The following is a 12,111-nucleotide window of genomic DNA, read 5'->3' as shown; positions in this document are numbered from 1 at the left end:
ACCTCTGTGATCTGATAGCTCTGCAATAGCCAAGAGTCCAATTAACACCTTTCAGTATCTTGTGCGGAAACAATTTCATTTCCAGGAAATAATTTGGCAGCAGAGACAGAGATAATTAAATATTGTTGGAGAAATAACTCAAATATAGGAGACGGAAACTGAGACTCCTGCTGAAGTCAGACACAGCAAAACCCCAACATGACTTTTTGCTTTAGAACCTCTACCAGTGCACAACTATTCTGTAACAACTCTCTCTGGAATTTATTATGGGGAAAAAATAATTTTAAAAAATCCTTATTTTCAGTTTTACCCCAAAATATTAACACAAAAAATAATTTTAATCAGCCTCTCATCTCTCTGCCCCATTTGAACATTAGCAGAGCATGGCTGAGCTGTAAAATGGTGTTTCATATTGCAATCAGAGACTTAACATAAACTACTACTGATAAAGACTGCTCTGTTTTAGAAGAAGTGGTCATTGGATAACTTTACTCTGCATTTTTCTCGTGTCTCTTGAATTTGTTGTACTATTATAAGTACAGCTCACTACTATACATGCAAATGTCTCATGAAAATTCTGCTTTCTTCCCACAGTCCCATAGAGCTGTGCTTAACCAAGTTATAAGTCAACCTGTGCTCTACTTTCATAAGTATAACTGCATCAACATGAATCACAATCTCCTTCATAACAACAGTGTTAAAACATAGCAGTGAAATCAGAAACAGGTATCATTTAATAAGACGAGAATGCATACAAATTGGAAAGTTGCTTTAAGACTCTCAAAATTTGTACCTTTCTTTTGCGCATACATTTAAGACTCTAGGTATGTATAAACACAGATTTCTTGTCACAACCTAATCCATATCAGGATTCCTTTGGATCACAAATGCTTTCAAAGCACAAATAATTGGGTGAATTCTCTACAGAATCCATACAGCCCGAAAATATAGACTAAGCATGGAGTAAAGCTTTCCTTTATGAACACCTCTGTGAACTTCAGGTGGTAATGGATGCTGATATCTCCTGCCTAGAGGCTTATATTGCTGGTTTTCCTTCACCTTCTCCCTCTCTCCTCTTTCCACAGACATAGTTGTCTAGCATTTCTAGCTATTTAATGACAGTATTCTACTCGCTCTTTATGCACACAAAACACTTCTAGTTTTCCAAGTGAAACATTTTGCTACAGTCATCTGTGAAAATAAAAATGAAACCTTTAAAATGCTAATGAATCAAAACTATGTATGAGATAGTATCAAATAATATCAGTAGTCTCAAAGAGATGTTTAAAGCATTAAGTCATGTTGTGAAGAACATTTCTACTTGCAACTTTCATAACAGGAATAAATCAATCTTGACAGTGAACATGAAAGTGGGAATAAAACCTTTTTGAACACTCAAGGTGGTTCGCTCATTCCCCCCAAACCGAAACGAATGAATTAGTTGATACATATGAAAATGAACTTCAACTAACAACATAATCAGAGAAGATTAAAAGCTAAAATTAGATTAGAAAGATAAAAATGTTACTTGGGGCTGACTGCAGCACATGGCAACTCTGCAGTAGCTGCTGAGCTGAGCCTTTGTCAGTTAAGTAACAAAAAATATACATGTAGCTAAGAAGAGCTGAACTCAGCCCTTGGACTTTGCTCAGGCAGTAATCAGGCTCCTCATGTTTAGCACTGATCCTCTGGCTACTTATTGACAAAATATACCTGGACATACATAAACACAGCCTCTAGCAATGTGGTACAGATTGAGGTTCTGTGTGCTAACTCTGCATTGTTCCAGTGGCACTTGCATCAAATGAATTAGTCTCAAATTGCAGCAATTGGTGCTAATAAAATTAAATGTTTTATTTTTAGTGAGAATAGCAACAATAATAATAAAACTGATAACATACATTCTTATAATACCATGCAACATAGCTCAAAGCCTTTCTAGTAGAGTGTGCATTTACTTATCCTGGCCGAATCTATATTTAACTGTATACACCTAAGCAACACAGGACTATCACATGAAAGACTTAATGCCTGTTTATAGAATAGCAGAGGGTCTTTAAACCTCATGTAGCTGCATTAACACTGAGATTCCTAAGCCTCAGGATGTCAGGTCTCTGCTCAGAGAGAGCAGGAGCAAAGTTTACTTGTTCTGTAGAGCCTCAACTTCACTGTGAATCCTATTAGCTGTCATAAAAAGGTCAGAAAGTCACCTTATCATACTCCTGGAAGATCCCTAAACCATGAGGAAGCTGAGGAATGGAGAAGAGTAGAGTAGGACTCAAAGATAAGAAGGGTACTGTCCTGCAATACAGAATGGTTTGCCGGCCACCAAGGAACTTACTGAGACATCAAGGAATGACCCAGTATAAATGCAGTAGTGCCCAGAATCCCAAGAGAGCAAAAATAAAATGATGCACTATTGCCCCTGACACTTCCTCATCTCGGCTGTATGCAGAAATGCAGGGAAGTTACTCTCCAGAGCTGGAAAGTCACTCCAGTGGGATGGGCATTCCCACAGCATGGTCCATGCTACTAGGTATGTACACTTGTGAGCCGTCCAGCTTCCAGGAGTCACTCTGTGTCAGTGAAACAGCAAGTGCTGTGTAGAGACATATATGAATGTTGAGACATGCCCTTCTTTACAAAAAAAAAAAAAACAGTTGTAATTAGTAAATGAGGTTTGTGTGAGGAGGGAAGAGCGTGCACCTCTTTCTGAAGTGCCATGGAAATAGGGAGCAAGCCTTCATTTTAGCAGAATGCATCTTCTGCCTTATTGAGTGCTAAGTCAGGGATTTTTGCATTTCTCTTGACATCAGTAAGCCCAAAGGTATCCTCACATTCTTTCATCTGCCATACAGGACAGCTGAAGGAGATACCTTCTTATGAAATATGCAGCATTTTGAGCTCAAAGCTGTGGATACCTTACAGCTGTTCCTGCTTTGCTACAGATGTGGATATGCATGGGATATACATCCAACTTCAAACATTTTAGCTAGCTAGTCGAAATGGATGCCTTATTTCCCTGTATAAGCAATGATCCTTCAGTACACCTGGATAATCAAGAGGAGGCTTCCTGGGGAGGAATTCATTGCAGGCTTCTCACTCATGTTCCAGAGGGTGATTCCAGAGGTCTCAATGAGTTTCCACACCAGTCTAATACTTGGGATTCCTCTTTCAGAGTCTGACAGCTGTCTGCTACTAGTTTTTATCTATTCAATCTCCAAATCCCAAACTCAGAGGTTACTGGTGTAGGTCAGTTGTGATACTATGTTGACACTCTTGCCATTTGACATGGAAAACCAAATAACAAAGTCTGTGCTATGTCAGCAAGCATTTCACATTCTTCGGTTTGTCATGCAAAGCACAAAGACCTTGGTACAGTTCAAAATGGTCTTTGTATCTACAATCTTGTTTACCCTTGGAATACAAGCTTCATTTCCCACATGCCTGAAGTATTTTAAAAGCCACTTTATACAACAGAAAAGACAGCGTTAATCTCCAGCAGTGGAAGAAACAATATCAAGGGGTTCAGTAGAGGCACTAAATCTGCACTTACATCAACTTAGTAGTTATACACTTAAGAGTGGGTGAGGAGGGAAGGAAAAGTCACCTTAGGAAGAAATCTAATTTCAGTGATGTAGTCCCTTTGGTGGTGTAGTTTCCTTTGAGCTTCTACCCTGAGGTACCTGCAACTCTCTATTAGCTTTGAAGTGAACTTCAGTTCCTGACTTAAGCATTTTAACTAGCTGCTGGAGCAGAGAAGGAAATATCTCCTAAAGGAATGTGGAATCAGAATCACAGTAACTAAAGCAGGGGGCATGACATGAGGAAAAGAAATTAAAAGAAAAAATGCAATATTGAAAGATTTTACCTACAAGCCTTTAGCATTTAAATCTAAGAAAAAAAAGGAGAGGAGAGGGGAGGGGAGGGGAGGGGAGGGGAGGGGAGGGGAGGGGAGGGGAGAGGAGAGGAGAGGAGAGGAGAGGAGAGGAGAGGAGAGGAGAGGAGAGGAGAGGAGAGGAGAGGAGAGGAGAGGAGAGGAGAGGAGAGGAGAGGAGAGGAGAGGAGAGGAGAGGAGAGGAGAGGAGAGGAGAGGAGAGGAAAAGAAAAGAAACTCTGGAGAGAATGGCATGCAGGTGAAGGGCAACTTCTTTCTTTCTCGTTTTGTTGTTTTTTAGCATAGATTGGTAGAACTATACCTCCTCATTAATGGAAGAAAGTTCTTGAAGAGCTTAACAACCATTTGCAGCTGTTTTGTTAGCCTGCAAGGCTACTAAAAAGAGGAGAAGAAGATAATTCTCAGCTTACCTTACTGGCTCAGGGTTACACACAAGTCCTAAACAAAGCAAAAACTTCTTTTGGCCGTGGATAGATAAAGGACTCTCCCATAGGAAAACTAATTATATTTTTATAAGAAGTCAGTTAAATAGGCAACCAATCCCCTCCCACCCGCAATATGTATCATATATCGATATATATCCCATATATCCATCATATATATCAATCATATATCACTGTTACTACTTGATGTGATAATCTAGAGCCTGGATAGAAATTTTTAAATAGATACAATCTCTGCTGAAAAAAAAAAAAATCACCCTCCTTACCTCATCCCCATCTCACTCAAAACACTTTCTAGACTTTGGGCAGCCCCAACTCGTGGAAAGTAAACTCACTGCAGATCATCATTTAATAAGAAAAATCACACCATCCTAAATATGTTCTTCCCAGAAAGCAATATACTTCATCCAACCAGATGTACTCCAGAAAGTATGTGGGTGATTTAAAAAAAAAAATAAAAAAATTACTACTTTGCCCACTCAATTGTATCCACAAGCAAGCCACAAAGCTGAAAAGAACCTCATTGCCCATGGGAGGGCAATTCTCACAAAGCCACCTCATCTCTGACCTCCCGCTTTTCATCTTCAAGGGAATTCCACAATCTTCAAAGAATTAACCAGAATATCCAAATAATGACTCCAGTGGATATTAAAAACCACAGATTCAATAATGAGACAGACTATACACCCAGTTATAGCTTGTTCCCTCTCCCCAGTCAACCCCTCCATGTTACACAAGTTTTAAATCATCCGTTTCTCTCTACTGTCCATCACATAAACCTTGTATCATGCCTTTCCTTGATAAATCATCCTCTGCTTCACAGGTATTATCTGCCTTTACAACTTACTCTAAACTACTTATAAATCTGGGTAAATTTAGAGCAACTGTTCTCAGCCTTTACTTAGCAATGAAACTTCTTGCATCTATTTTAAACCATAAGAAATGTTTATGCACCCAATAATTCGCTATCCTTAGCCCACTGAAACCCATCTGCCAAAGGATCTCATCTCCCCTGACTAACCTTGTCTAGTTTGAATGTAGAATGCTTTTTTTTCCTTTTGCTACTGTTAATTTCAGCTTTCAGGTACAGCTACTGTACCTCTGTGTTCACCTACTATTTGTGGCTTAACTTTGCAATTACTTTATGTAACCTAAAACCACTTTGGACTACTGCTTGTTAAAAGACTCCTTGGAAAATAAAAGTATTTGGTACTGTGATTCTAATCTGCAGGTCCCAAAGCCATAAACTTCAAAGAATCTTTGCAATGTGAATTTCCCTGTTTCTTTGAGTCGGTTCTCAAGATAAATGTGAGACTTTACAAAGACAGAGAGATAGTATATATAGGTTCCAAGGTACACCTTGAATATGTAGAAGCAGTAGTAGTTTTCCTAACTTACAGTTAAAATCCAAACAGGCGGTCATGCAGAGAAGATCTGTTACGTGTGTATCTCACCTGTGATTTTGCTATTAAGCAACTATACCCGGACATGTATTTACAAACTGCAGTGACTCACAGCACAAATACAGTAAACAATGAATGATGAATTGTTGGGCACTTATTTTTTGATCTCTCTTAACTTAAAAAAAACTAGCAGATTTTTAAATTATTTTCTAGAAAATTATGCTGATTTAATATGTAAGATTTTCATATAAGGGGGTTCTGCTGTCCTACAAAGAAAAAATAGGAAAAGCAGAGTTTATAAATCACATGTATCATACAAACTGTATGCAAACAGAATTGTCAGGCCTTTCTTGAGGTAAAGGAACTGTAAAATCTTCCTGGTACAGTAGTAATGGCTTGGCAGCATCTTCGCTGGCTGAGATCTCCTGAGGTCTCTGTAGATGGGATACAAGAACCCTCTCTATTGGCAGAAAGGAGATTCTCCCTCCATGAATCACCATATGAACCATCAGATGAAGCTCCCTGTAAAGACTATTTGCTGTGAAACTCCACAAACACTTATGTCAACTCTCCTAAGGGAGGATGGCAGGATCAGGAGATGCTGTGGGGGAAGATGATGGGAATTCCACTGCCATTACAATGCAAGAATATCTACTTCTACATATTTTTACCAGAGTTATGTTTGTCTGAAGTTTAAAATATAACCCACTCATGTTTTAACATTTTAGGAAAAAGGCTTTCCAGTCTGAGTGTTTAGTCCAGACACACATTCTCTGTTTTTCCTCTTATGCATCATGCTACCGATGCTAGAGCAGCAAAACTAAAGTAATGGTGAGATGGGTAGTAAAGGGATAATACTGCTAACAGATATTCTCTGAACAGAGGACCTAACCCCTCGTCTGTAAAGCCAGGAATTGCAGACATCTTCATTTAGCTTCAGCTGCATTGCCTCAATTAGGGGACAATCTGAAAATACACGCTCAGTAACAAAAGGTGCCTTGCCCTAACAAGGAACTACACAACAAAGAGCACCTTAACAAAACTGTACACTGTTGTTACATTTTAATATTTTACCACTGCCTACAATAAAAAGAAGACAATTTGATGCAGCTACTACGTGACACTTATCAGCACAGTGCCTGTAGTTTACTGCTTTCAGTGGAATTTGATGCCTTCCAAAACCGGTGACATCTCCTCCTTTTCCACTTTTCTCCATGTTTCAGAACACAATATTGTCCTCAGCTTGATGACATGCCTAAGCTTGCTTTTCACCTTTTCTGAAGTGTAATCCCAGGTACCAAAGTAGTCCAACTATCTCCTTCCTGCCCTGAACACTAACCCCTCTTTTAAACAATCTTATAATTTTAATAGAATTCAAAATATTATCTAATTGTGAATTTAAGCATACTGAGGTCTAGATTTTTTTTCTCCATGAAAATGCAAAGCATTGGCTATTTCCTGAGTCAAGAGACACATAAATATCTGTAAGCCATTTTTACACAAAGTAAAATCACAACAAAGTATTACTCTTGAGGTATTAGGAAAGCCAGAATTCTTACCTCTTGTAGAAATTGCTATAAATGACAGCAGGTGAAAAATGCTGCATTCAGTAACATTTCTATTCATAGTGTGGTAGGAGTATTTGTGCACTGCATGGAATGCCCTCTGGCAATCTGCTGTTACTGTTTTGCTTTCAGTTTTTCCTTCCCATTCACCTTCTCCATTCTCACCTGGATTATCCAAGAATCTTGCTGTAAGCAGGAAATGCTGCTGACCACCAGGAGCTGGTTTCAGCCACAGGTTAAGCTGGCAGTTAAACTGATTTTGGTCTCATTTAAACTGCAGAACCTTCAGTGTGATAACGCTGCCATTAAAGGACACCATGAGATAGAAATACTCCTGAAGAGCAGTTCAATCCTATCCACATTCAACAGCTGACTGGTGTTTTACCTACAGTCCACACATGCTGGAGCTGTTCGAAGTACAAAGACCATGTAATGTGATACCTCCTTACAATGAGAAGGGGCTTTCAAAAGGACAAGCTGGGAAGACCTTTTTTTCCCTTATCCTCCTATGGATATAGGGGTATAGGATAATTCACAGAGCCTCAAATTAAACTGCAGAAGTGAAACAATCCATGCAAATCATGCTTGGAAGTTGTTACTTTGAGACTCCATCACAGAGACTTAAAAAAAAAAAAAATCATACTGACTTTTCCTTAATTACAGCATTAAAGTTACTCTTGACAAGCTCATATCCATTAATAGAGCCTCCCAACCTATTCACCAGAATGTGATAAGTCAGCACGGGTCTCTATTACCTTATCTAATTAAGAAGTTATATAAGTAAGTAATTACAGAAAGATTTACTCAAAACTAAGTGTCTCTCTTATCTGTGTGCATTCATAAATGCAAGTTGCATATATGAACTTCAAGACAGAATTAAATCTCAGATCAAGCAACCATGCCTGGCAACATGAAGCAAACTTCAGCTGCCAGATGGTACATACCACATCCATATACATATGAGACAAAACCATAGGTGGCTAATTTACAGCCTTAAAAAAAAAAAAAAATTAAAAAAATCACAAGCTAAATAAAAAGGCACCCTTAATGCCTTTTTTCATTAAAAATACCTTTGTTCCATGCAAACACAAATTGTCTGAAAGTGAATAAATAAGCTCAGCTGTGTTGTGCAATGATTCCATTAACCTTGCAATCAAGCGTTAAATTAAATTGCCTCATTTAGATTTCCCTGCTGCAGGGGAAAATATACCTTCTGAGGTCTGTGCTTTACATTACCAGAGCCAACAGGCAAGAGCTTCGCCACTACACTTCTACAATTAATAACATAAGAAACTAAACAAACAGGCAACCTGCAGAAGTTCCTCTGATAACTTTTTAATGATTAACCTTATACTTAAAGGTTCATAGCCTTTCACACTCATTCTCCCATGCAATCAATCAGCATCTGCTTTGAACGAGCTGCATTTCATCTTCGTGTTTCTAGGGGCACCGGTAAAGCAATTCCGAACTTCTTCACAGAATCAAGAAAGCAATTCACTACCACACCAGTTTTATTAAATCCATTTTCCTTAGGCCAGTTTTCACCCTGTAAAACTGCAGATGAAACCAAGATATTCTTTTTCTGTTGTTTAAATTGCACATTATGATCACCCAGCAACCAAAGGGGAGCTATTTTTAAATTGCTGAGCTATTGTCAGGAAACGCTGATCTTCTACATAAGATGAATTCCAAAATGAAAAGATTAAGTCAAAGCAACACATACTAACATCACCAAATCTTGCACTAGGGAAATTCCTCTGTGATCTCCTGTTGCAGCTAACTTGCCTGTCACACACAGTCCTCACTGTGTGTAAGCCCCCATCCCCAGTATGAACTGAATGAACTATTTTCAATGCGGAGGTAACTGACATTCACTAGAGACTGCATTTCAGTGTGTCACAATCCCATTTTAAGTGAAAAACATTTAAACGCACAAATAACACCTCTTGTAGAACATATGTAATTGATCCTTGTGTGGTGGCATCTTCAGAAAAGCAGATGATTGAATAAAATGTAAGAACAGTTTATATACCAAGAAAAAGTGGTGCAAGCGCAGGAACTGCCAGGCAGAGGAGAAATGGCTGCCTCTTCAGAAAGATCACTATTATTTAAACAATAATACAGTTTACATTAGTCTAATCCTGTTTATAAACATACAGCTTCTGTTAATGTGGCAAAGCCACAGCAGCAAAGAATGATACTTGGTTTGTCTTCAGTTACAGCACTAGGTGGCAATGCCTTCACCCACACACAGCCAGGAGGAGTGCGCTTGGCTGAATAGGGGTTTTAGGTTGTAAATTTCAGAAACAGATACGAGCCCCTGAGAAATCTAGGCATACTTTGCAACTGGCAAGTGTATGTTGACTTAATAATCGAAACTGAGGTGAGATTGTCTGAGAGGTTTTCATTCTTCTATTGAAAGTTGAAACAGACACAGCATGGCTTTCCTTGAAAGCAAGTCAAGCTTCTCCATCATCATTTGTCCCTAGTGCTAATCCTTACTGCATACATCTCTATCAAGAAAGTACCAGTTGTGTCAAACTCAGTCAACTACAGTTACATCCCAGAAAGACAGATAATGAAAGGAAACAAAACTTACAATTTGAAAATTGTTTCAAATCTGTAACTCAAAATTTTAGGGTCATATCATGGAAGGAAAAGGATACAGTTTACTTACTGCATCAGCAGTAGCACTCATCAGGTTTTGCATTTGGAAGAGAAAGCAGCAGCTACCGGCCAATCCATTAAAAGCAGAAGTATTTAACCCATTTATCTCAACTCTAACAGAATGCAGGGCTCATTACTGTCCATCTACCTGCTTCCTTTATGGATCACAGTACCGTTAATTATGGATTTTTAACCTCCGTCCTAATTCTTGATCTTTGGCCTTGACCTTTCACACTGAGTCACTGGACTTGAAAGAATCATTGGAAATAAAAAAAGAATTAGGCCTTTTCTCCTTCAAAAGCTATTAAGTTTCACATTTTCTTGTGTTACATCATGTGCACAGAAACACAGATGAGAATTCAAGAAAGAAATCAGAAGACAAATTTGGTATTCATCCTGAGCCTTCCATGAATGCATAACCTAACATACTCTGCAGAAGTCACAGCCATGCATTCAGTACCTGAATTCCCAAAGCTGCTTTAAGTTCCAGTATGCATTAGATACAGCTTTAACTAAATGCACGATTTATACCCCAGCATTTGCTGGGTGAGAGCTTACCTGTCAGCATCCCCGAGTCCCAGGGACGTGTTGCGCTGCATCGTCTCTCGCACTGCAGCCATGCCATCAGGCAGCCGGTTTAGCCTTCGAGTGTAGAGGCCCAAGCCACCATCAGTCATATACCTTTGAAACAACAAAACATCACTTTCACTTGTTTTTGAAAAAACAAAACATCACCCATCAAATGTTTAGATATTACTACGCTGTGCTAGCCTTCAACGTGTTTTTAATTGCAGAATGCATTTTCCACGCTCTTGAGTTGAGAATATTTCTCAAAACACAAAGCAAGGAAAAGTTTAGTCTTGATGATACTGGAGACCTTTTGCCCCTCTTTCATCATTCTCTACTCCATCTTGCAACCTCTCACATTGATAAGACCTGGATTCCAGCATAAATGTGACCAACTCTGGGGAGCCTGCTTCAGCAGGAAGGTTAGACTTAGATGATCTCCAGAGGTCCCTTCCAACCCTCACGATTCTGTCAGATGAAAGAATAATACTTACCTTTCATTACTGCTGTCTTGATAGAAATCACTCAATATTTGTGAATGACATAATTACTTACCCCTTCCTACCTCAAAAAGCACGATTTATCTCATCCTGAACTATGTTGTATGGACATCACAGTGGAAATCTCAAACCTTTCACATGTTATGCAAAAATCACAGTGAATTCACCCTAGATTTTTTCAAAGGTGCAAGAACAATTAATAACCCAAGATTTACAGCGAGAACTCCAACTTGCAACATGAAATAAAAGCTTTTTTCAACCTTGTTTTGGCTCCTGCATTGTTTTCTGTCTTTAACTATGACTTAAGAGACATTTGCCTTTTAAAAATGCTATTATTTTTAGGTATTAGGAAGTGCCAGGTATGGATATGATACTTCACCAATTGCTAAGATAACACATTTCTTACTTTCTTGGGATTGAAAAGAGCAGCTCACCAAATTATATTCTGATACACTGGACATCTTCCTCTTTCTTAAAAGGGCACATAGCAGTTTCCCCTACAGCAAGACAGCCTCATTCACAGCAAGAAAGGAAAGACACTCCTAGCTTCAGTTAGTAATGCCTCTACTGGGGAGGGGGGGAGTGGAAAAGCAGTTTGCACGAATTGTGCTTCTACATTTTTTCCACTCCTTTCCTCACAGATGCTGCTGCAACAGATGTAGTTTACCAAAGTCAAATTCAATTACTGCATTTAGAAAACTGGGACGGTAAAAAGTCGACAAAGCTCAAGCAGTCTGCTGTTTAGTGTTTGAGTTAGATTTATGAATCTCTATGGGGCCTGCCCTGGAACAACGTACAAGTCCCTCTAGGGAGTTTAACAAAGAGGTTGCTAAGCTGGTAAAGCCAGACCCCAGCCTATTCCCCGTTCAGCAAACCTGCAGGGACGAGGTTCTCTGAGCTCACAAACAACGACTGTAAAAAGAGAGGGGAGCAGCTCTGCTGCAGTGGGTGTGGAATTTGCCTCAGGTCTTTGCATTCTAACATTTGCTTCACATAGTTGATAAATACTTTATCATGGAATAACTTTTTTTTCCTTAACCTACTAAAATAAAAGGGAAAGAAAAGTGG

At 39.0% G+C, this 12,111-nt stretch overlaps 1 protein-coding gene across 15 annotated transcripts in view; it reads right to left on the bottom strand.

The window, feature by feature from the left end:
- Nucleotides 1–12,111, bottom strand: part of NAV2 (neuron navigator 2) — a 306,190-nt gene that overhangs the window by 67,147 nt on the left and 226,932 nt on the right. For all 15 annotated transcript variants that reach the window (XM_015286245.4, XM_015286247.4, XM_015286248.4 and 12 more), the window contains one exon: nt 10,535–10,657. In XM_015286245.4, coding sequence (XP_015141731.1) covers nt 10,535–10,657 — 123 coding nt within the window. The remainder of the gene's footprint in view (nt 1–10,534; nt 10,658–12,111) is intronic.

The sequence above is a fragment of the Gallus gallus genome, chromosome 5 (assembly GCF_016699485.2).
Source record: "Gallus gallus isolate bGalGal1 chromosome 5, bGalGal1.mat.broiler.GRCg7b, whole genome shotgun sequence".
In the NCBI taxonomy this organism is placed as follows: Eukaryota; Metazoa; Chordata; class Aves; order Galliformes; family Phasianidae; genus Gallus; species Gallus gallus.
This window is presented reverse-complemented; position numbering and strand designations above follow the sequence as displayed.